The 26491-nt window shown below is 47.6% G+C and overlaps 1 protein-coding gene across 2 annotated transcripts; it reads right to left on the bottom strand.

Annotated features, from left to right (window-relative positions):
• Window positions 1-751: 751 nt before the first annotated feature.
• LOC129842358 (skin secretory protein xP2-like) lies at window positions 752-25816 on the bottom strand. Of its 2 annotated transcripts, none has more exons than XM_055910893.1 (4): window positions 25380-25816; window positions 10641-12008; window positions 4693-4827; window positions 752-4392 (listed from the first exon to the last, which is right to left on the bottom strand). In XM_055910893.1, exons 1-3 carry the CDS (start codon window positions 25465-25467, stop codon window positions 4730-4732), a joined length of 1554 nt encoding a protein of 517 aa, XP_055766868.1. In that variant the 5' UTR covers window positions 25468-25816; the 3' UTR covers window positions 752-4392; window positions 4693-4729. The 2 variants fall into 2 exon arrangements, with proteins under 2 accessions (XP_055766868.1, XP_055766869.1); XM_055910894.1 differs by having other exon boundaries at window positions 11010-12008.
• Window positions 25817-26491: the final 675 nt, after the last annotated feature.

Here is a 26491-nt window from a genome sequence, read left to right as displayed (position 1 = left end):
TTCCTCTCTCTCTCTCTCTCTCTAGCTCCAAACCCTTCCTCTCTCTCTCTCTCTAGCTCCAAACCCTTCCTCTCTCTCTCTCTCTAGCTCCAAACCCTTCCTCTCTCTCTCTAGCTCCAAACCCTTCCCCTCTCTCTCGCTAGCTCCAAACCCTTCCTCTCTCTCTCTCGCTAGCTCCAAACCCTTCCTCTCTCTCTCTCTCTAGCTCCAAACCCTTCCCCTCTCTCTCTCTCTAGCTCCAAACCAAAGCATTCCCCCCTCCAGCTCCAGACCCTTCCCTTCTCTCTCCAGCTCCAAACCCTTCCCCTCTCTCTCTCCAGCTCCAAACCCTTCCCCTCTCTCTAGCTCCAAACCCTTCCCCTCTCTCTCCAGCTCCAAACCCTTCCCCTCTCTCTCCAGCTCCAAACCCTTCCCCTCTCTCTCCAGCTCCAAACCCTTCCCCTCTCTCTCCAGCTCCAAACCCTTCCCCTCTCTCTCCAGCTCCAAACCCTTCCCCTCTCTCTCCAGCTCCAAACCCTTCCCCTCTCTCTCCAGCTCCAAACCCTTCCCCTCTCTCTCTCCAGCTCCAAACCCTTCCCCTCTCTCTCTCTACAGCTCCAAACCCTTCCCCTCTCTCTCTCTCTAGCTCCAAACCAAACCATTCCCCCCTCCAGCTCCAAACCCTTCCCTTCTCTCTCCAGCTCCAAACCCTTCCCCTCTCTCTCTCCAGCTCCAAACCCTTTCTCTCTCCAGCTCCAAACCAAACCCAGTCTTGGTATTAGTAAACAAAGGTTTATTGCAACTGTACAGACAGTTTAGTGCAGAATACACAAAGCTCTTATCAGAATGAATATATTACAGAAGACCACTGTTTCAGGGTAATAACATAAACTCTTTAATCCTATTGCCCAACACACAGTTACACACCTACTAAAAAAATCACAGTCTCTCTACAATGGCCTGCAGAGCCATTGTTAAGTTCAGGGGGAGGTTTACACAGGGAACCCTTTGGGAGATGCCAGCTAGGTATGAAGAGACTCCGAAGTTGTTGTTCAGGATGAACCAGACTCCTGTGGCTGTCTTATCTAATACCGGGACCTTTGTTTATCATTCCAGCCGGAGGTGGCGGCTGTAGCAGGTAGAGGAGCTGCAGGGTGTCTATGTGTTTATCATTCCAGCCGGAGGTGGCGGCTGTAGAAGGTAGAGGAGCTGCAGGGTGTCTATGTGTTTATCATTCCAGCCGGAGGTGGCGGCTGTAGCAGGTAGAGGAGCTGCAGGGTGTCTGTGTGTTTATCATTCCAGCCGGAGGTGGCGGCTGTAGCAGGTGGAGGAGCTGCAGGGTGTCTATGCGTTGGCTCAGGAGTGTGTCTGTGTATGAAGGTAACAGATTATTCCCAGGTGACGAGAGGACAGGTCAAAAGTGGAAGCCTACAAGTGACAGACAGCTCTTATAACTCCATGTTATGATAAATAACAAACAAAAAGGTTGAAATCACTTGTTGTGTTTAACCATGGAGTGTTTTTCCACGCTGAATGGTTCATTTCAACTAGATTTGGTACCTCGTGTCCTACTGCATCGGTCAGGAGGAATCCTCAAACAGACAGACGCATCATGAATCTATATATAGTGACATTTTGAAACAAACAAGGTGAGAAAGAGGAGTACTAACAGACACCGGGTTGACAAAACATTAGGAACACCTGTTCTCTTTCCATGACAGACTGACCAGGTGAATCCAGGTGAATGCTATGATCCCTTATTGATGTCACTTGTTAAATCCATTTCATAATCGGTGTAGACGAAGGGGAGGAGACGGGTTAAAGAAGGATTTTTAAGCCTTGAGACAAGGATTGTGTACATGTGCCATTCAGAGGGCGAATGAGCACGACTAAATATTTAAGTGTCTTTGAACGGGGTAATGTAGTAGGTGTCAGGCGCCCCGGTTTGTTTCAAGAACTGCAATGCTCCTGGGTTTTTCACGCGGCACATGTTTCCTGTGTGTAACAAGAACGGTCCACCGCCCAAAGGACATCCAGCCGACTGGACACCACTGTGGGGAAGCATTGGAGTCAACATGGACCAGCATCCCTGTGGAACGCTTTCAACACCTTGTAGAGTCCCATGTCCCGACAAACTGAGTCTGTTCTAAAGGGCAGACGGGGATACAACTCATTAGGAAGGTGTTCTTAATGTTTTGCTCACTCCGTGTAAAGTCTCTTCTCAACATTACACTGTACACTCCAGATCTACTGTTAAGAGCTTAGTATTCCATAACTACCTGTTAAATGACTGTATTGAAGTAATCATTGATTCATTAATGACTTCCACGTTAGCAGAGTTCAGTCTAGTCCAGAAGAACAGTTTGTTAGATTGAGTTCCACGTTAGCAGGGTCCAGTCCAGAATAACAGTTTGTTAGATTGAGTTCAGTCTAGTCCAGAAGAACAGTTTGTTAGATTGAGTTCCACGTCAGCAGGGTCCAGTCTAGTCCAGAAGAACAGTTTGTTAGATTGAGTTCCGCATTAGCAGGGTCCAGTCTAGTCCAGAAGAACAGTTTGTTAGATTGAGTTCCACGTTAGCAGGGTCCAGTCTAGTCCAGAAGAACAGTTTGTTAGATTGAGTTCAGTCTAGTCCAGAAGAACAGTTTGTTAGATTGAGTTCCACGTTAGCAGGGTCCAGTCTAGTCCAGAAGAACAGTTTGTTAGATCGAGTTCAGTCTAGTCCAGAAGAACAGTTTGTTAGATTGAGTTCCACGTCAGCAGGGTCCAGTCTAGTCCAGAAGAACAGTTTGTTAGATTGAGTTCCACGTTAGCAGGGTCCAGTCTAGTCCAGAAGAACAGTTTGTTAGATTGAGTTCCACGTTAGCAGGGTCCAGTCTGGTCCAGTCTAGTCCAGAAGAACAGTTTGTTAGATTGAGTTCCACGTTAGCAGGGTCCAGTCTAGTCCAGAAGAACAGTTTGTTAGATTGAGTCCAACGTTAGCAGGGTCCAGTCTAGTCCAGAAGAACAGTTTGTTAGATTGAGTTCCACGTCAGCAGGGTCCAGTCTAGTCCAGAAGAACAGTTTGTTAGATTGAGTTCAGTCTAGTCCAGAAGAACAGTTTGTTAGATTGTTAGGCTTGTCTTCCTCTTTCAGAGCAGCTAGTAAAAGTCAAGTATTATTTATTATGAAACATTCTCCCACCGAGAAGCTGTTCAACACAATGTTGACTCCATATTGACAACCTTAAAGTGACAGTGTAGTCCGACTGCCTCTGAACCTCAACTTCACAGTTGTTGCTAAAGTAGTGCATCATTTGGCTTCACCACAGCTGTCTGTTAGAGAGACTCAGAGAGTTCAGTTGGAAGCCCAGGTGGCTCCAGGTAATTAGGAATCAGTTCAGTTGGAAGCCCAGGTGGCTCCAGGTTACATGGTAGTCAGTTCAGATGGAAGCCCAGGTGGCTCCAGGTAATTAGGAGTCAGAGAGTTCAGTTGGAAGCCCAGGTGGCTCCAGGTAATTAGGAGTCAGAGAGTTCAGTTGGAAGCCCAGGTGGCTCCAGGTAATTGAGAGTCAGAGAGTTCAGTTGGAAGCCCAGGTGGCTCCAGGTAATTGGGAGTCAGAGTTCAGATGGAAGCCCAGGTGGCTCCAGGTAATTGGGAGTCAGTGAGTTCAGTTGGAAGCCCAGGTGGCTCCAGGTAATTAGGAGTCAGAGAGTTCAGTTGGAAGCCCAGGTGGCTCCAGGTTACATGGTAGTCAGTTCAGATGGAAGCCCAGGTGGCTCCAGGTAATTGGGAGTCAGAGAGTTCAGATGGAAGCCCAGGTGGCTCCAGGTTACATGGTAGTCAGTTCAGTTGGAAGCCCAGGTGGCTCCAGGTAATTGGGAGTCAGAGAGTTCAGTTGGAAGCCCAGGTGGCTCCAGGTAATTGGGAGTCAGAGAGTTCAGTTGGAAGCCCAGGTGGCTCCAGGTTACATGGTCGTTCTCTTTAACGATGTTATTGCCAATAGAGGAAGACAAGTGAACCATCCATATTTCCAGGATGGGAGGCACTTTGGTGACAAGACTCTACGTCTGAAATTACACGCCATCCCCTAGTCAGGGAATTAGGTGCCATTGGACACACCCTGACAGTAATATGTATTGAGCTGGTCTATCGTCGTTGTGGCCGATGCGTGTGTGTGTGTGTGTGTGTGTGTGTGTGTGTGTGTGTGTGTGTGTGTGTGTACAGTAAAGGTGTGTGTGTGTGCAGTAAAGGTGTGTGTGTGTGTAGTAAAGGTGTGTGTGTGTGTGTGTGTGTACAGTAAAGGTGTGTGTGTGTGTGTTTTCCAGTAGCCCTTTTTAACTTCCTGGTCTTTGGGTTGTGCATCCTGTCTACAGATCTTCTCTGAATGTAAACAACTAGAGGTTTTATCCAAGAAGGTTGTGTTTCCCTGGCGACTGAAAGACAAGAACATTAACACGTGTATTTAGTTACATATGCTTGTATATATTGAGTAACATTAGTACATTATTCAATAATCGAGTTAATTATTCCTTGTTCATAGACATTAAGCTTGTATGCCCTTATATATACACGTCATCAAGTCTTTGAAATTGGGGAAATTCAAAATAATTGATATTCAATGAAAGACTCACATAATGTAGTTTTACATTGAATTTTCTTAGTGACATGTCACCATCGGTGAGAAATGTTTTTCCTGTTCTGTCTGGGTATCATCTGGGAGGGGGGGGTCTTACCAGCGGCCTCCTCAGTTTGACCTCTCTCTCTCTCTCCTTAGTTCTGTTTCTGGTCTTTCTCTGCTTCCTGTGCCACTCCAGCCAACACCATGGCTGCTGCTTCCTGCGCCAACTCAGACACAACCACCGGAACACCTGGAAAACAACACAGGAAATCAACGTCTGGCTCGTCGTGTGTGAAGTTAATGTGTGACATTACAACATGAACGGTCTTCCATTGAACTATTAGCGTAGAACAACAAAGACGGAGCAGAGAGCCCGGAGTCAAACCTCTCTCTGTTAGCAGAACATCTTGGTGAATAGTAACAGTGAAGGCTGACAAAGCAGAGAGCCTAGAGTCAAACCTCTCTCTGTTACCAGAACATCTTGGTGAATAGTAACAGTGAAGGCTGACAAAGCAGAGAGCCTAGAGTCAAACCTCTCTCTGTTACCAGAACATCTTGGTGAATAGTAACAGTGAAGGCTGACAAAGCAGAGAGCCTAGAGTCAAACCTCTCTCTGTTAGCAGAACATCTTGGTGAATAGTAACAGTGAAGGCTGACAAAGCAGAGAGCCCAGAGTCAAACCTCTCTCTGTTACCAGAACATCTTGGTGAATAGTAACAGTGAAGGCTGACAAAGCAGAGAGCCTAGAGTCAAACCTCTCTCTGTTAGCAGAACATCTTGTTCAGCAGAGCCAGCTTGGTGAATAGTAACAGTGAAGGCTGACAAAGCAGAGAGCCTAGAGTCAAACCTCTCTCTGTTAGCAGAACATCTTGTTCAGCAGAGCCAGCTTGGTGAATAGCCTGGTTATAAGGTGTGGGTCCAGCCATGCAAACAGCACCACAGAGAGAGAGAGAGAGAGAGTTATGCAACTCCTGACAGTAGCATGTGCAACTGAAGGGGTGGGTCTCTCTCGCTCGCTCTTTCTCTCCTCCTAAAAAGGACAGTTTGTTCTTTCTGTGTTTGTAGAGTGGACAGACAGACAGACAGACAGACAGACAGACAGACAGACAGACAGACAGACAGACAGACAGACAGACAGGGGACCACTGGAGCCCTCTACTACTCACTCTGCATGTCTGGTTAAGTAGAGACAGACAGACAGACAGACAGACAGACAGACAGACAGGGGACCACTGGAGCCCTCTACTACTCACTCTGCATGTCTGGTTAAGTAGTGACAGACAGACAGACAGACAGACAGACACTCTGCATGTCTGGTTAAGTAGTGACAGTTATCCTTATTTGTAATGTCATTGATCATCATTTACATCCAACAAGTCAACGGTTTATATTAAACACAGTTTTCTCCTCTATCTGCCAAGTTGTTAGTATGTATAGCTATACAGTACCCGTAACCATAGGAACTGCACGTAGACCTACACATAGTGGGCTATACAGTACCCGTAACCATAGGAACTGCACGTAGACCTACACATAGTGGGCTATACAGTACCCGTAACCATAGGAACTGCATGCAGGCCTACACATAGTGGGCTGTACAGTACCCGTAACCACAGGAACACACATAGTGGGCTATACAGTACCCGTAACCATAGGAACTACATGCAGGCCTACACATAGTGGGCTGTACAGTACCCGTAACCACAGGAACTACATGCAGGCCTACACATAGTGGGCTGTACAGTACCCGTAACCATAGGAACTACATGCAGGCCTACACATAGTGGGCTGTACAGTACCCGTAACCATAGGAACTACATGCAGGCCTACACATAGTGGGCTGTACAGTACCCGTAACCACAGGAACTACATGCAGGCCTACACATAGTGGGCTGTACAGTACCCGTAACCACAGGAACTACATGCAGGCCTACATATAGTGGGCTGTACAGTACCCGTAACCACAGGAACTGCATGCAGGCCTACACATAGTGGGCTGTACAGTACCCGTAACCATAGGAACTGCATGCAGACCTACACATAGTGGGCTGTACAGTACCCGTAACCATAGGAACTGCATGCAGACCTACACATAGTGGGCTGTACAGTACCCGTAACCACAGGAACTGCATAGAGACCTACACATAGTGGGCTGTACAGTACCAGTGGTTATCCTGGTTATAAGGTAACAGAACACATAGTGGGCTGTACAGTACCCGTGGTTATCCTGGTTGTAAGGTAACAGAACACATAGTGGGCTGTACAGTACCAGTGGTTACTGGTTATAAGGTAACAGAACACATAGTGGGCTGTACAGTACCAGTGGTTATCCTGGTTGTAAGGTAACAGAACACATAGTGGGCTGTACAGTACCAGTGGTTTTCACTACATAGACGGGTTACCTATAGCTAAACATAGCCCTGAAACAGAGCATGGCTTTTCCTCTCTGACTCAGGGGAAATCTCCCCAACTCAAACAGACATGCTGGACTTATCTTCACCCTCATTTAAACACAGAATAGATTTCACAATCTGCTCTACTAAAAGAAAGAGGGCTGATTCATGCTACAACTGTGATTATGAACATTTTATTGTGATTGTGAAGATTCTACTGTGAAGATTCTATTGTGATTGTGAAGATTCTATTGTGATTGAAGTTTCTATTGTGAATATTCGATTGTGAAGATTCTACTGTGAAGATTCTATTGTGATTGTGAAGATTCTACTGTGAAGATTCTACTGTGATTGTGAAGATTCTGTGATTGTGAAGATTCTACTGTGATTGTGAAGATTCTACTGTGATTGTGAAGATTCTACTGTGATTGTGAAGATTCTACTGTGATTGTGAAGATTCTACTGTGATTGTGAAGATTCTACTGTGAAGATTCTATTGTGATTGTGAAGATTCTATTGTGATTGAAGTTTCTATTGTGAATATTCGATTGTGAAGATTCTACTGTGAAGATTCTATTGTGATTGTGAAGATTCTATTGTGATTGTGAAGATTCTATTGTGAATATTCTATTGTGAAGATTCTATTGTGATTGTGAAGATTTTACTGTGAAGATTCTATTGTGATTGTGAAGATTCTATTGTGATTGTGAAGATTCTATTGTGAATATTCTATTGTGAAGATTCTACTGTGATTGTGAAGATTCTGTGATTGTGAAGAATCTATTGTGATTGTGAAGATTCTACTGTGAAGATTCTATTGTGATTGTGAAGATTCTATTGTGATTGTGAAGATTCTACTGTGAAGATTATATTGTGATTGTGAAGATTCTATTGTGATTGAAGATTCTACTGTGAAGATTCTACTGTGAAGATTCTATTGTGATTGAAGATTCTACTGTGAAGATTATATTGTGATTGTGAAGATTATATTGTGATTGTGAAGATTCTATTGTGATTGAAGATTCTACTGTGAAGATTCTACTGTGAAGCTTCTATTGTGATTGAAGATTCTACTGTGAAGATTCTATTGTGATTGTGAAGATTCTACTGTGAAGATTCTATTGTGATTGTGAAGATTCTATTGTGATTGTGAAGATTCTACTGTGAAGATTCTATTGTGATTGTGAAGATTCTACTGTGAAGATCCTATTGTGATTGTGAAGATTCTACTGTGAAGATTCTATTGTGATTGAAGGTTCTATTGTGAAGATTCTACTGTGATTGTGAAGATTCTATTGTGACTGTAGAGATTTATGGTGGAGGTCTGACATGCTTTGGCCAGAACAGCGAGGTAATAACCTAATCTCAACTATTCCATGACTGGGGCCATGAGTAAACCTAAATTATCTATACATGACCTAATTAAACATTCTGAAGGCTACTACGAGCCACTAGAGAGACTCAATTCTCCTCTGCTCTCCCAACGGTCCTGTCAAAATGTACAGTTCACTTGACGAACATTTGCATCAGAACTGAGGAGTGGGGAGAGAGGACGTTAACACGTTTTATGTAATCCCAGGCAACAGTGCAGAAGTCTTATCTGGGTAATTCACAGAGCACAATGAGAGAGGGGGGAGAGAAAGAGAGAGAGGGGGAGAGAAAGAGAGTGTCTCAGACTGCCTGACTGGGACTATTGTGTTGGTCAGGGCCTCAGGAAGAAGTGACACACTAGAACAGCTTTTAGTCCTTCAGTAGAGACTACTGCGTGGCGTCTGTAGAGACTACTTTATTGAGGGATTAGTTGAATGGTTCAGTAGTTATCTGTGGAGATTTGGGGTCGGGACTACCTCCCCCTAGTCGGCGTCGGGACTACCTCCCCCTAGTCGGCGTCGGGACTACCTCCCCCTAGTCGGCGTCGGGACTACCTCCCCCTAGTCGGCGTCGGGACTACCTCCCCCTAGTCGGCGTCGGGACTACCTCCCCCTAGTCGGCGTCGGGACTACCTCCCCCTAGTCGGCGTCGGGACTACCTCCCCCTAGTCGGCGTCGGGACTACCTCCCCCTAGTCGGCGTCGGGACTACCTCCCCCTAGTCGGCGTCGGGACTACCTCCCCCTAGTCGGCGTCGGGACTACCTCCCCCTAGTCGGCGTCGGGACTACCTCCCCCTAGTCGGCGTCTGGACTACCTCCCCCTAGTCGGCGTCTGGACTACCTCCCCCTAGTCGGCGTCTGGACTACCTCCCCCTAGTCGGCGACGGATACCTCCCCCTAGTCGGCGACGGATACCTCCCCCTAGTCGGCGACGGATACCTCCCCCTAGTCGGTGACGGTCTTGGATACCTCACGCTGACCGCCTCTCCCCGCCTCTCCCCGCCTCTCCCCGCCTCTCCCCGCCTCTCACGCTGACTGTCTCCCCGCCTCTCACGCTGACTGTCTCCCCGCCGCTCACCGTCTCTCCCCGCCGCTCACCGTCTCTCCCCGCCGCTCACCGTCTCTCCCCGCCGCTCACCGTCTCTCCCCGCCGCTCACCGTCTCTCCCCGCCGCTCACCGTCTCTCACCGTCTCTCACCGCCTCTCACCGCCTCTCACCGCCTCTCACCGCCTCTCACGCTGACTGTCTCTCCCCGCCTCTCACGCTGACTGTCTCTCCCCGCCTCTCACGCTGACTGTCTCTCCCCGCCTCTCACGCTGACTGTCTCTCCCCGCCTCTCACGCTGACTGTCTCTCCCCGCCTCTCACGCTGACTGTCTCTCCCCGCCTCTCACGCTGACTGTCTCTCCCCACCTCTCACGCTGACTGTCTCTCCCCACCTCTCACGCTGACTGTCTCTCCCCACCTCTCACGCTGACTGTCTCTCCCCACCTCTCACGCTGACTGTCTCTCCCCACCTCTCACGCTGACTGTCTCTCCCCACCTCTCACGCTGACTGTCTCTCCCCACCTCTCACGCTGACTGTCTCTCCCCACCTCTCACGCTGACTGTCTCTCCCCACCTCTCACGCTGACTGTCTCTCCCCACCTCTCACGCTGACTGTCTCTCCCCACCTCTCACGCTGACTGTCTCTCCCCACCTCTCACGCTGACTGTCTCTCCCCACCTCTCACGCTGACTGTCTCTCCCCACCTCTCACGCTGACTGTCTCTCCCCACCTCTCACGCTGACTGTCTCTCCCCACCTCTCACGCTGACTGTCTCTCCCCACCTCTCACGCTGACCGTCTCTCCCCACATTTCATGCATGTTTGCAGAGATGTCTTCCCAGCTATTTGTGCCTGTGGCCGGGCAGGACCAACCATATTCCGGATAAGCGGGATCCAGCAGGCTACAACAGACTCTGACTGACACACCTTATTTACAAATCAGGAGAGACCGGTGTTTTAGGTAACATATCAATTTAGTGAATCTATGAGCTGGAAGAACAATCATAACCTCCCTGGGGCTAATCGGGACAATAAAACGGCAGCCATTTTGCTCTGTGGAATGTCATTATCCCTCGGCACAATCAGTTGGTGCCGTGTTACTGAGGTGAAATGTGACCACAACATAATCGCAATGCAACTATTTGTGAACCTGGTGAATAGATTATAGTGAGACAGGCTTGACATTTGATGACGGTTTAAATAAGTAGAGTGGTTGTGTCAGTGAGGATGAAGCGTTAAAGGAAGAGTACATACCATCAATCTCTGGGATTGAGATAGCAGGAGTAGGCGGGGCCACAGGAGCAGGGGCGGCTGGTGTTAGCTCTGAGGCAGGGGCGGCTGGTGTTAGCTCTGGGGCAGGGGCGTCTGAGGTAGCAGGAGCAGGGGCGGCTGGTGTTAGCTCTGAGGCAGGGGCGGCTGGTGTTAGCTCTGAGGCAGGGGCGGCTGGTGTTAGCTCTGAGGCAGGGGCGGCTGGTGTTAGCTCTGAGGCAGGGGCGGCTGGTGTTAGCTCTGGGGCAGGGGCGTCTGAGGTAGCAGGAGCAGGGGCGGCTGGTGTTAGCTCTGGGGCAGCTTTGGGAGCAGGGGTCTCTACTGCAGGCTCTGGGGATGGAGCTGCCACCTCACCTGGGGCCTCCACTGGTCCTGGGGCCTCCACAGCCACAGGGGTGGTTATTGGCTCTGCTGCAACAACAAGGTCAGTTATGGGGCCACTGGGTGCAGGGGCCTCCACAGCAGGGGCCCCCTCTGGGACAGCGGCCACAGGCTCAGCAGCAGGGGTTACTGGCTCAGGGACAGCGGCCACAGGGGCTGGGGCTTCTTTGGTCTCCTCTGTTGGGGCTGGAGCCTCCTCTGTCGGGGCTGGAGCCTCCTCTGCTGGGGCTGGGGTCTCCTCTGTCGGGGCTGGGGTCTCCTCTGTCGGGGCTGGGGTCTCCTCTGTCGGGGCTGGAGCTGGGGTCGGGGCTGGGGTCTCCTCTGTCGGGGCTGGAGCTGGGGTCGGGGCTGGGGTCTCCTCTGTCGGGGCTGGAGCTGGGGTCGGGGCTGGGGTCTCCTCTGTCGGGGCTGGAGCTGGGGTCGGGGCTGGGGTCTCCTCTGTCGGGGCTGGAGCTGGGGTCGGGGCTGGGGTCTCCTCTGTCGGGCCTGGAGCTGCCTCTGGGACAGTTTCAGCCACCTCGACTGGGGCAGCAGCTTCCACAGGTGCAGCTGCCTCGACCAGGGCAGCCACCTCAACTGCAGCTCCAGTTTCAACAACAGGGGCCTCCTCAGACACCACTGTCATAGCAGGAACCTCTGCCACGGGAGCGGCCTCAACCACGACGGCCTCAACCACGACAGCCTCAACAGGGACCGCCACCTCCACTGGGACCACAGCCTCTACTAAGACCACAGTCTCTGAAGGGACCTCTGCTTCCACGGCCGCAGCCGGGGCTTCAGGGGGAACGTCTGGCTCGGCTGCAGCCAGCATCACCAGGACCTCCTCCTCCCATCCAGACCCCATGGTCTCCAGGGCCTCTGAGGCCATGATGACGGGTTCCTCAGAGTCATCAGTCAGGGCACTCTGGACAGGAAGCTGCATCTGGTCAGCGAGGGTCTCTGTGTCCTCCGAGATGTGACCGTTCCTGACAACTGGAATTTAAAAAAAACACACACAGAAAGACATGAGGCTCATGAGAGAAATGTATTTCTAGGTTTAACCTGACATCTGAAACCAGATCCACCTGTGTATTTCTAGGTTTACCCTGACATCTGAAACCAGATCCACCTGTGTATTTCTAGGTTTACCCTGACATCTGAAACCAGATCCACCTGTGACATTCCTGATAAACAATCATTGCACAGTGTTTGGAATTTATTGAATTCCAAACATTGGTTTACTAAGTTGAACTAATGAAGGATCTGATAGGCTTGAATTTCTGAAATTCAAGTAGTTATGACTGATCAGCATTGACCCTGGTGTGTCTGTGTTGTCATGAACCAATCTAGTTGTGTTGTAGTTAACCATCTTCAGATACATGCAGCACTCTGCCACGGTAACACATAAAACATCCCATAGTAACTCCTGCTAACCCAATCCATGATCTACTGCCACGGTAACACCTAAAACATCCCATAGTAACTCCTGCTAACCCAATCCGTGATCTACTGCCACGGTAACACACAAAACATCCCATAGTAACTCCTGCTAACCCAATCCACGATCTACCGCCACGGTAACACACAAAACATCCCATAGTAACTCCTGCTAACCCAATCCACGATCTACTGCCACGGTAACACACAAAACATCCCATAGTAACTCCTGCTAACCCAATCCGTGATCTACTGCCACGGTAACACATAAAACATCCCATAGTAACTCCTGCTAACCCAATCCATGATCTACTGCCACGGTAACACATAAAACATCCCATAGTAACTCCTGCTAACCTAATCCACGATGTACTGCCACGGTAACACATAAAACATCCCATAGTAACTCCTGCTAACCCAATCCACGATCTACTGCCACGGTAACATCTAAAACATCCCATAGTAACTCCTGCTAACCTAATCCATGATCTACTGCCACGGTAACACCTAAAACATCCCATAGTAACTCCTGCTAACCTAATCCACGATGTACTGCCACGGTAACACATAAAACATCCCATAGTAACTCCTGCTAACCCAATCCATGATGTACTGCCACGGTAACACCTAAAACATTCAATAGGAAGTCCTGCTAACCCAATCCATAATCTACTGCCACAGCCAACTAAAGAAAATATTGTGCATCTGATAGAGACGAGAGGTTTAAAGCTCAGTAAGGAGATGCAAGGTTAACATAGTATTTATCCGAAATGCAGTTTTAGTATTTATATCCGAAACGCGGGTTTTAGTATTTATATCCGAGACGGGGTTTTAGTATTTATATCCGAGACGGGGTTTTAGTATTTATATCCGAAACGATGTTTTAGTATTTATATCCGAGACGGGGTTTTAGTATTTATATCCGAAACGGGGTTTTAGTATTTATATCCGAAACGATGTTTTAGTATTTATATCCGAGACGGGGTTTTAGTATTTATATCCGAGACGGGGTTTTAGTATTTATATCCGAGACGGGGTTTTAGTATTTATATCCGAAACGATGTTTTAGTATTTATATCCGAGACGGGGTTTTAGTATTTATATCCGAAACGATGTTTTAGTATTTATATCCGAGACGGGGTTTTAGTATTTATATCCGAGACGGGGTTTTAGTATTTATATCCGAAACGATGTTTTAGTATTTATATCCAAGACGGGGTTTTAGTATTTATATCCGAAACGATGTTTTAGTATTTATATCCGAAACGGGGTTTTAGTATTCATCTGAAACGAGCACTTAGTATTCATCTGAAACAAGCACAAGCTCCTTTATAATTAGTCAAATAACTATAGGTTTCCACATGGAAAATGTGCTTTAGATGTAATGGATGAGATGTAATGGATGAGATGTAATGGATGAGATGTAATGGATTAGATGTAATGGATGAGATGTAATGGATTAGATGTAATGGAACAAATCCATCTACAGATACATAGGACAACGATGAGCTGTTCACTGTTGGTGCCGCTGCAGCAGATGCCAAAGTTCAGAAAGGTCAAAGGTACCATTTTGCTGTCAAAGTTGACACTCACTCTTCAGGGTACCTGTCATGTTAAATCAACCATTATGTTGTGACGAGTGGTGAGACAGTTTTCTACTCTTCAGGGTACCTATCATGTTAAAGCAACCATTATGTTGTGACGAGTGGTGCCAGTTATCCCCTTTGTATTCAAATGCTTTGGTTGTTGGAGCCTCCTGAAGTATTTAACTGCTGTTGAAATATGACTGAACAGACGTGGCCCTTGGTAAGAGAGTCCAGTGGGTTTGACTCAGCAGTGAGACTGAACAGACGTGGCCCTTGGTAAGAGAGTCCAGTGGGTTTGACTCAGCAGTGAGACTGAACAGACGTGGCCCTTGGTAAGAGAGTCCAGTGGGTTTGACTCAGCAGTGAGACTGAACAGACGTGGCCCCTTGGTAAGAGAGTCCAGTTGGTCTGACTCAGCAGTGAGACTGAACAGACGTGGCCCTTGGTAAGAGAGTCCAGTTGGTTTCACTCAGCAGTGAGACTGAACAGACGTGGCCCCTTGGTAAGAGAGTCCAGTGGGTTTGACTCAGCAGTGAGACTGAACAGACGTGGCCCTTGGTAAGAGAGTCCAGTTGGTTTGACTCAGCAGTGAGACTGAACAGACGTGGCCCTTGGTAAGAGAGTCCAGTGGGTTTGACTCAGCAGTGAGACTGAACAGACGTGGCCCTTTAAGAGAGTCCAGTTGGTTTCACTCAGCAGTGAGACTGAACAGACGTGGCCCCTTGGTAAGAGAGTCCAGTGGGTTTGACTCAGCAGTGAGACTGAACAGACGTGGCCCTTGGTAAGAGAGTCCAGTTGGTTTGACTCAGCAGTGAGACTGAACAGACGTGGCCCCTTGATAAGAGAGTCCAGTTGGTCTGACTCAGCAGTGAGACTGAACAGACGTGGCCCTTGGTAAGAGAGTCCAGTTGGTTTGACTCAGCAGTGAGACTGAACAGACGTGGCCCCTTGGTAAGAGAGTCCAGTTGGTCTGACTCAGCAGTGAGACTGAACAGACGTGGCCCTTGGTAAGAGAGTCCAGTTGGTTTGACTCAGCAGTGAGACTGAACAGACGTGGCCCTTGGTAAGAGAGTCCAGTTGGTTTGACTCAGCAGTGAGACTGAACAGACGTGGCCCTTGGTAAGAGAGTCCAGTTGGTTTGACTCAGCAGTGAAATCTTCCATTTCCGGGGGTTGAAGAATGTGTTTTATTGAAAGCAACCTGTGTTTTTCTCTGAGCCCTGAGGACAAGGTTCACCTAGTTATGAAACTGGGCGGGGACGTGTATATGAATGATACAGACTAGATGGGGACATATCCATCCAAGGGTAGGCTACTGGACACCTGGGAAACACACAATAGATAGTCTGAGCCTGGTCCCAGATCTGTTTGTGTTGTATAACCCACTTCTCAGATGTTTCACAATACAATGGATTACCATAGAGTTGGCAAGACAACACAAACAGATCTGGGACCAGTCTGTGTTGTATAGCCCACTTCTAGGATGTTTCACAATACAATGGATTACCATAGACAACACAAACAGATCTGGGACCAGTCTGTTTGTGTTGTATAGCCCACTTCTAGGATGTTTCACAATACAATGAGTTACCATAGAGTTGGCAAGACAACACAAACAGATCTGGGACCAGTCTGTCTGTGTTGTATAGCCCACTTCTAGGATGTTTCACAATACAATGGATTACCATAGACAACACAAACAGATCTGGGACCAGTCTGTCTGTGTTGTATAGCCCACTTCTAGGATGTTTCACAATACAATGGATTACCATAGACAACACAAACAGATCTGGGATCAGTCTGTCTGCAAAACAGTTCAGGAAATCTGTTCTTAGACTGATTACACCCTTCCTATGATTTAATCCATGTCACTGTTAACTCCTCTGATGTAAACAGAGCATCGTTTCATGCATGACATCAACCAAATGATCCGATTAGACACTCCAGCTTCCCGGGTTGGTTTGACTGTCGTAGCCCCTAAAGACCAGGGAGCGATGACTGGAAAGGAATGTGATGGGCTAGCACAAAATAGGAACTCACCAGGCCAATGGAAGACAAGCAAACAGAGAGAGATAGATTTGGAGGTCTACATGAGGAGCTATGGGGTGATGAGATGAGGAGCTATGGGGTGATGAGGAGTTATGGGGTGATGAGGAGTTATGGAGTGATGTGGAGCTATGGGGTGATGTGATGAGGAGCTATGGGGTGATGTGATGAGGAGCTATGGGGTGATGTGATGAGGAGCTATGGGGTGATGTGATGAGGAGCTATGGGGTGATGTGATGAGGAGCTATGGGGTGATGTGATGAGGAACTATGGGGTGATGTGATGAGGAGCTATGGGGTGATGTGATGAGGAGCTATGGGGTGATGTGATGAGGAGCTATGGGGTGATGTGATGAGGAGCTATGGGGTGATGTGATGAGGAGCTATGGGGTGATGTGATGAGGAGCTATGGGGTGATGTGATGAGGAGCTATGGGGTGATGTGATGAGGAGCTATGGGGTGATGTGATGAGGAGCTATGGGGTGATGTGATGAGGAGCTATGGGGTGATGTGATGAGGAGCTATGGGGTGATGTGATGAGGAGCTATGGGGTGATGTGATGAGGAGTTATGGGGTGATGGGATGAGGAGCTATGGGGTGATGGGATGAGGAGCTATGGGGTGATGTGATGAGGAGCTATGGGGTGATGTGATGAGGAGCTATGGGGTGATGAGGAGCTATGGGGTGATGAGGAGCTATGGGGTGATGAGGAGCTATGGGGTGATGAGGAGCTATGGGGTGATGAGGAGCTATGGGGTGATGTGATGAGGAGCTAGGGGGTGATGTGATGAGGAGCTATGGGGTGATGTGATGATGTGATGAGGAGTTATGGGGTGATGTGATGAGTTAGGAATAGTTCAGCTGTTGTCTGTAGCTGGCTGGTGGTGGGACAGAGATAGACAGTACAGCCAGCTAGCTCTCAGGGATAGGACAGCTGTTGTCTGTAGCTGGCTGGCTGGTGGGACTGGCTGGAGGTGGGACAGAGACAGTCAGCGATAGAGCCTCTCTTGGCATGGATGACTCGTGTGTCAACATGATTACCATCCAAAGATGACAGAGATCCCAGTCAAAACAGCTAGTCAGTCCCTGGACAGAGGGAGAGGGAGAGCTGGGGGATGGGGACCCGGTGGCCCCTCTGTGGGTTTGGCTGACATACAGCTGGTGAGACAGTGCTGTTAGATGGGACAGATCACTACCATGCAGTGCCACATGTACAGAGTAGTAGCTTGGTACAATAAAACATTTCAGAGGTGACGCCAGCCTCTGGGACAAAGACAGAGAGCATCTCCTGGTGACCTGGCTGGTACTACAACAACACCCTGAAACAGACAGACACCCTGAAACAGACAGACACACTGCTAGACATGGCTCTACAACAACACCCTGAAACAGACAGACACCCTGAAACAGACAGACACACTGCTAGACATGGATCTACAACAACACCCTGAAACAGACAGACACACTGCTAGACATGGCACTACAACAACACCCTGAAACAGACAGACACACTGCTAGACATGGCTCTACGACAACACCCTGAAACAGACAGACACACTGCTAGACATGGCTCTACGACACCCTGAAACAGACAGACACACTGCTAGACATGGCTCTACTACAACACCCTGAAACAGACAGACACACTGCTAGACATGGCTCTACAACACCCTGAAACAGACAGACACACTGCTAGACATGGCTCTACAACAACACCCTGAGACAGACAGACACACTGCTAGACATGGCTCTACAACAACACCCTGAAACAGACACACTGCTAGACATGGCACTACAACAACACCCTGAGACAGACACACTGCTAGACATGGCTCTACAACAACACCCTGAAACAGACAGACACACTGCTAGACATGGCTCTACAACAACACCCTGAAACAGACAGACATGGCTCTACAACAACACCCTGAAACAGACAGACACACTGCTAGACATGGCTCTACAACAACACCCTGAAACAGACAGACACACTGCTAGACATGGCTCTACAACAACACCCTGAAACAGACAGACATGGCTCTACAACAACACCCTGAAACAGACAGACACACTGCTAGACATGGCTCTACAACAACACCCTGAAACAGACAGACACACTGCTAGACATGGCTCTACAACAACACCCTGAAACAGACAGACATGGCTCTACAACAACACCCTGAAACAGACAGACACACTGCTAGACATGGCTCTACAACACCCTGAAACAGACAGACACACTGCTAGACATGGCACTACAACAACACCCTGAAACAGACAGACACACTGCTAGACATGGCTCTACAACAACACCCTGAGACAGACAGACACACTGCTAGACATGGCTCTACAACACCCTGAGACAGACAGACACACTGCTAGACATGGCTCTACAACAACACCCTGAGACAGACAGACACACTGCTAGACATGGCTCTACGACAACACCCTGAAACACAGACACACTGCTAGACATGGCTCTACAACAACACCCTGAGACAGACAGACACACTGCTAGACATGGCTCTACAACACCCTGAGACAGACAGACACACTGCTAGACATGGCTCTACGACAACACCCTGAAACAGACAGACACACTGCTAGACATGGCTCTACAACAACACCCTGAGACAGACAGACACACTGCTAGACATGGCTCTACGACAACACCCTGAGACAGACAGACACACTGCTAGACATGGCTCTACGACAACACCCTGAAACAGACAGACACACTGCTAGACATGGCACTACAACAACACCCTGAAACAGACAGACACACTGCTAGACATGGCTCTACAACAACACCCTGAAACAGACAGACACACTGCTAGACATGGCACTACAACAACACCCTGAGACAGACAGACACACTGCTAGACATGGCTCTACAACAACACCCTGAAACAGACAGACACACTGCTAGACATGGCACTACAACAACACCCTGAAACAGACAGACACACTGCTAGACATGGCTCTACAACAACACCCTGAAACAGACAGACACACTGCTAGACATGGTACTACAACAACACCCTGAGACAGACAGACACACTGCTAGACATGGCTCTACGACAACACCCTGAAACAGACAGACACACTGCTAGACATGGCACTACAACAACACCCTGAGACAGACAGACACACTGCTAGACATGGCTCTACAACAACACCCTGAAACAGACAGACACACTGCTAGACATGGCACTACAACAACACCCTGAAACAGACAGACACACTGCTAGACATGGCTCTACGACAACACCCTGAAACAGACAGACACACTGCTAGACATGGCTCTACGACAACACCCTGAAACAGACACACTGCTAGACATGGCTCTACTACAACACCCTGAAACAGACAGACACCCTGAAACAGACAGACACACTGCTAGACATGGCTCTACGACAACACCCTAAAAGACAGACACACTGCTAGACATGGCTCTACGACAACACCCTGAAACAGACAGACACACTGCTAGACATGGCTCTACAACAACACCCTGAAACAGACACACACACTGCTAGACATGGCTCTACAACAACACCCTGAGACAGACAGACACACTGCTAGACATGGCTCTACAACAACACCCTGAGACAGACAGACACCCTGAAACAGACAGACACACTGCTAGACATGGCACTACAACAACACCCTGAAACAGACAGACACACTGCTAGACATGGCTCTACAACAACACCCTGAAACAGACACACTGCTAGACATGGCTCTACAACACCCTGAAACAGACAGACAGACAGACTCAAACAACCTGTATAAAGACATACTGATGGTCCCTCTGTAACAACCTGTATAAAGACATACTGATGGTCCCTCTGTAACAACCTGTATAAAGACATACTGATGGTTCCTCTGTAACAACCTGTATAAAGACATACTGATGGTCCCTCTAACAACCTGTATAAAGACATACTGATGGTTCCTCTGTAACAACCTGTATAAAGACATACTGATGGTTCCTCTGGTCCCCCTGTATAAAGACATACTGATGGTTCCTCTGTAACAACCTGTATAAAGACATACTGATGGTCCCTCTGTAACAACCTGTATAAAGACATACTGATGGTCCCTCTGTAACAACCTGTATAAAGACATACTGATGGTTCCTCTGTAACAACCTGTATAAAGACATACTGATGGTTCCTCTGTAACAATCTGTATAAAGACATACTGATGGTCCCTCTGTAACAACCTGTATAAAGACATACTGATGGTTCCTCTGTAACAACCTGTATAAAGACATACTGATGGTCCCTCTGTAACAACCTGTATAAAGACATACTGATGGTTCCTCTGGTCCCCCTGTATAAAGACATACTGATGGTCCCTCTGTAACAACCTGTATAAAGACATACTGATGGTCCCTCTGTAACAACCTGTATAAAGACATACTGATGGTTCCTCTGTAACAACCTGTATAAAGACATACTGATGGTTCCTCTGTAACAACCTGTATAAAGACATACTGATGGTCCCTCTGGTCCCCCTGTATAAAGACATACTGATGGTCCCTCTGTAACAACCTGTATAAAGACATACTGATGGTTCCTCTGTAACAACCTGTATAAAGACATACTGATGGTTCCTCTGGTCCCCCTGTATAAAGACATACTGATGGTCCCTCTGTAACAACCTGTATAAAGACATACTGATGGTCCCTCTGTAACAACCTGTATAAAGACATACTGATGGTTCCTCTGTAACAACCTGTATAAAGACATACTGATGGTCCCTCTGTAACAACCTGTATAAAGACATACTGATGGTCCCTCTGTAACAACCTGTATAAAGACATACTGATGGTTCCTCTGTAACAACCTGTATAAAGACATACTGATGGTCCCTCTGTAACAACCTGTATAAAGACATACTGATGGTTCCTCTGTAACAACCTGTATAAAGACATACTGATGGTTCCTCTAACAACCTGTATAAAGACATACTGATGGTTCCTCTGTAACAACCTGTATAAAGACATACTGATGGTTCCTCTAACAACCTGTATAAAGACATACTGATGGTCCCTCTGTAACAACCTGTATAAAGACATACTGATGGTCCCTCTGTAACAACCTGTATAAAGACATACTGATGGTCCCTCTAACAACCTGTATAAAGACATACTGATGGTTCCTCTGTAACAACCTGTATAAAGACATACTGATGGTTCCTCTGTAACAACCTGTATAAAGACATACTGATGGCCCCTCTGTAACAACCTGTATAAAGACATACTGATGGTCCCTCTGTAACAACCTGTATAAAGACATACTGATGGTCCCTCTGTAACAACCTGTATAAAGACATACTGATGGTTCCTCTGTAACAACCTGTATAAAGACATACTGATGGTCCCTCTGTAACAACCTGTATAAAGACATACTGATGGTTCCTCTGTAACAACCTGTATAAAGACATACTGATGGTTCCTCTGTAACAACCTGTATAAAGACATACTGATGGTCCCTCTGTAACAACAGGGAAGTGAGTACACAGTGTGAGTGTATGTTAAATGATTACATCATGCCCTCAGCTGTGCCTGGTCATAGTGTGTAGAAGCCATGTGGCAGACCAGGCAGGACCAGAGCCAGGAGCCATATTGTCCATGAATGGACAATATGGTCCCTGTGTCAGCCAGGCCTCTCTGTGTGGGTACCAGGGCCTCTCTGTGTGGGTACCAGGGCCTCTCTCTGTGGGTACCAGGGCCTCTCTCTGTGGGTACCAGGGCCTCTCTCTGTGGGTACCAGGGCCTCTCTCTGTGGGTACCAGGGCCTCTCTCTGTGGGTACCAGGGCCTCTCTCTGTGGGTACCAGGGCCTCTCTCTGTGGGTACCAGGGCCTCTCTCTGTGGGTACCAGGGCCTCTCTCTGTGGGTACCAGGGCCTCTCTCTGTGGGTACCAGGGCCTCTCTCTGTGGGTACCAGGGCCTCTCTCTGTGGGTACCAGGGCCTCTCTCTGTGGGTACCAGGGCCTCTCTCTGTGGGTACCAGGGCCTCTCTCTGTGGGTACCAGGGCCTCTCTCTGTGGGTACCAGGGCCTCTCTCTGTGGGTACCAGGGCTTCCCTTAAAACCAGGTTGTGGATAAAAAATAAAAAGGCAGATAGGAAAGCAATACATAAAAACTATTTCTGGTCGGGAGGAAAAAAAAATCTAATTGCAAAATAATGTTTTTTATTTACTGATGGAAACGCCAGTCGATGTACCAGTCAAAAGTTTGGACACACCTACTCATTGTAGAATAATAGTGAAGACATCAAAACTATGAAATAACACATTTTCATCTAAGAACCAAAAAAGTGTTCAACAAAGTCACCGCAACAGCCCATGTCATACATTTGGCAGGAGGTTAGGAAGTGCAGCTCAGTTTCCACCTCCTTTTGTCGGCACATAGCCTGTCTTCTCTCGAGAACCAGGTCTGCCTATGGCGGCCTCTCTCAATAGCAAGGCTATGTTCACGGAGTCTGTACAGTCAAGGATTTCCGGGTATTCTCCCACTGTGTACTCTCTGTTTAGGGCCAAATAGCATTCTAGTTTGCTCTGTATTTTGGTTGATTCTTTCCAGTGTGTCAAATATTTATGTTTTTTCTTTCTCATAATGTGGTTGGGTCTAATTGGTTTGCTGTCCTGGGGCTCTGTGGGGTGTGTTTGTGAACAGAGCCCCAGGACCAGCTTCCAGGTTCATCTCTCTGTAGGTGATGGCTTTGTTATGGAAGGTTTGGGAATCGCTTCCTTTTAGGTGGTTGTAGAATTTAACAGCTTTTTTCTGGATTTTGATAATTAGTGGGTATCGTCCTAATTCTGCTCTTCATGCATTGTTTGTGATTTTGCGTTGTACACAAAGTGCAGAGTCTCAATTGGGTGTTTGTCCCATTTTGTAAATTCTTAGTTGGTGGACCCCAGACTTCACAACCATAGAGGGTAATGGGTTCGATAACTAACTGAAGTATTTACACAGTACAGGCTAACTAACAGGTCGGGTCAGAACCCTGTAGCCTCAGGGATATGACACAGTACAGGCTGTGCCACAGCAGAATCACAGCTAACAGGTCGGGTCAGAACCATATAGCCTCAGGGATATGACACAGTACAGGCTGTGCCACAGCAGAATCACAGCTAACAGGTCGGGTCAGAACCATATAGCCTCAGGGATATGACACAGTACAGGCCGTACCACAGCAGAATCACAGCTAACAGGTCGGGTCAGAACCATATAGCCTCAGGCATATATGACACAGTACAGGCCGTACCACAGCAGAATCACAGCTAACAGGTCGGGTCAGAACCATATAGCCTCAGGGATATGACACAGTACAGGCCGTACCACAGCTAACAGGTCGGGTCAGAACCCTATAGCCTCAGGGATATGACACAGTACAGGCCGTGCCACAGCAGAATCACAGCTAACAGGTCGGGTCAGAACCATATAGCCTCAGAGATATGGCACAGTACAGGCCGTACCACAACAAAATCACAGCTAACAGGCCGGACCAGAACCATATAGCCTCAGGGATATGACACAGTACAGGCCGTGCCACAGCAGAATCACAGCTAACAGGTCGGGTCAGAACCATATAGCCTCAGGGATATGACACAGTACAGGCCGTGCCACAGCAGAATCACAGCTAACAGGTCGGGTCAGAACCATATAGCCTCAGGGATATGACACAGTACAGGCCGTACCACAGCTAACAGGTCGGGTCAGAACCCTATAGCCTCAGGGATATGACACAGTACAGGCCGTACCACAGCAGAATCACAGCTAACAGGTCGGGTCAGAACCATATAGCCTCAGGCATATATGACACAGTACAGGCCGTACCACAGCAGAATCACAGCTAACAGGTCGGGTCAGAACCATATAGCCTCAGGGATATGACACAGTACAGGCCGTGCCACAGCAGAATCACAGCTAACAGGTCGGGTCAGAACCATATAGCCTCAGGGATATGACACAGTACAGGCCGTGCCACAGCAGAATCACAGCTAACAGGTCGGGTCAGAACCATATAGCCTCAGGGATATGACACAGTACAGGCCGTGCCACAGCAGAATCACAGCTAACAGGTCGGGTCAGAACCATATAGCCTCAGGGATATGACACAGTACAGGCCGTACCACAGCTAACAGGTCGGGTCAGAACCCTATAGCCTCAGGGATATGACACAGTACAGGCCGTACCACAGCAGAATCACAGCTAACAGGTCGGGTCAGAACCATATAGCCTCAGGCATATATGACACAGTACAGGCCGTACCACAGCAGAATCACAGCTAACAGGTCGGGTCAGAACCATATAGCCTCAGGGATATGACACAGTACAGGCCGTACCACAGCAGAATCACAGCTAACAGGTCGGGTCAGAACCCTATAGCCTCAGGGATATGACACAGTACAGGCCGTGCCACAGCAGAATCACAGCTAACAGGTCGGGTCAGAACCATATAGCCTCAGGGTGCAGATGTCCTGCCAAGAATGCAGCGTTTTCCACAGCAGTTTGATCAGAGAGCTGAGTGGCCTCTCTAACTGGCAACATGTGACTGTCCAGGGAACATGATGTACTGCATTATATACATGAGGAGGTGAAGTGGTTTTACACTCCATAGGGGTGAGAAAGAGGCAGATAACAAGAGCTGATTGTTTTGTTGTGTTTTTGACATATTTTTAACTCGTGGAAAGATCAGATACTAATGCATTATCATTGGCTGTGATTAATGCATTATCATTGGCTGTGGTTAATGCATTATCATTGGCTGTGATTAATGCATTATCATTGGCTGTGGTTAGTCAAAAGATGAGACTAAAAAAAATCACCAATAACTGAGTAAATATTAACACCAGGTAGTAATCATAATAAAGAGTTCTGCTATAATATATAGACACACATGAAGAGCAGGCCTCAATATATAGACACACATGAGGAGCTTGGGCTTCTACACCTGCATTGCTTGCTGTTTGGGGGTTTTAGGCTGGGTTTCTGTACAGCACTTTGAGATATTAGCTGATGTAAGAAGGGCTATGTAAATACATTTGATTATTGTATTGGAACACCTCCCCCCCCTTCACTAATAAAACATCTATACAATCACAATGGCATATGGTAAAAACATTTTTTTAAGTAAGACAAAAAACAATGCATATAACACAACCTTCTGCAGTGTGACAACGTATTCTAAATGAGGGGAAAAACGGGTTACTTTGACAACATTTTAAAAGTGTCACTGTCAACTGACCCTGATAAAAAATTTATATATAAGTTACTCACCAAATGTGTCTCCATTGGACTCCTCGGGTTTTGTCCCCGGTCTCTTCTCCTCATCGATAGTCTGTGTGCTGGACGAAGAACACCCCATGGTGAAGAAGAGGAGAGATGAAGAGAAAATATGGAAAGAAGACTTGAGACTAGAAGCGAACGGTCGATACTCTGTCAACTCAGACAGCGACTGGCTGGGTAAAACATGAACAGACCAACACGGTGGTTGTTTATGAGGTATAGCTGGAGCCCATTATTTCCTGTTGTCCGTCTGCCCTGTCTGTTTATGCATGGCTAGTCGCCCTCATGCCCAAGACAACGGACTGTTGTGCTCCGCACACCGACCACACGTAAGGCACTGTCTGGCTCAAATGAAGACCCTCAACTCTGCTCTCTCTCTCTCTCTTTACATTCGGGAAGTAGTTTAGGCAAGAACGTGTTGATCAACTCCGCCCCCTTATCCTCTCATTCGGGAAAGCCCATTCTCTGAAAATCCACCTGGTGGATCATGGTTTTATTTCACCTTTATTTAACCAGGTAGGCCAGTTGAGAACAAGTTCTCATTTACAACTGCGACCTACCCAAGATAGAGCAAAGCAGTGCGAAACAAACAACAACACAGAGTAACACGTGGAATAAACAAGCGAACAGTCAATAACACAATAGGGGGGGAAAGAAAGTCTATATATAGTGTGTGCAAATGGCGTGAGGAGGTAAGGCAATAAATAGGCCATAGTAGCGAAGTAATTACAGTTTAGCAGATTAACACTGGAGTGATAGATGAGCAGATGATGATGTGTAAGTAGTGATACTGGTGTGCAAAAGAGCAGAAAAGTAAATAAAAACAATATAGGGATGAGGTAGGTAGTTGGGTGGGCTTTTTACAGATGAACTATGTACAGCTGCAGCGATCGGTTGGCTGATCAGATAGCTGATGTTTAACGTTAGTGAGGGAAATATAAGTCTCCAGCTTCAGCGATGTTTGCAATTCGTTCCAGTCATACGGTCATATGTACTGGTGAGTTCTCTTTCCCCCGTTTATTGTTCAAGTAACTTGGAATGTATTACTAATTATAACTGTTTGTTTGACAATTATTCCTCATAAGTAAATCCAAAACTTTGAC

This window comes from Salvelinus fontinalis, unplaced genomic scaffold (assembly GCF_029448725.1).
Source record: "Salvelinus fontinalis isolate EN_2023a unplaced genomic scaffold, ASM2944872v1 scaffold_0035, whole genome shotgun sequence".
Lineage (NCBI taxonomy): Eukaryota > Metazoa > Chordata > Actinopteri > Salmoniformes > Salmonidae > Salvelinus > Salvelinus fontinalis.
Note: the sequence above shows the minus strand (reverse complement) of the source record. Positions and strands in the feature narration are given on the sequence as shown.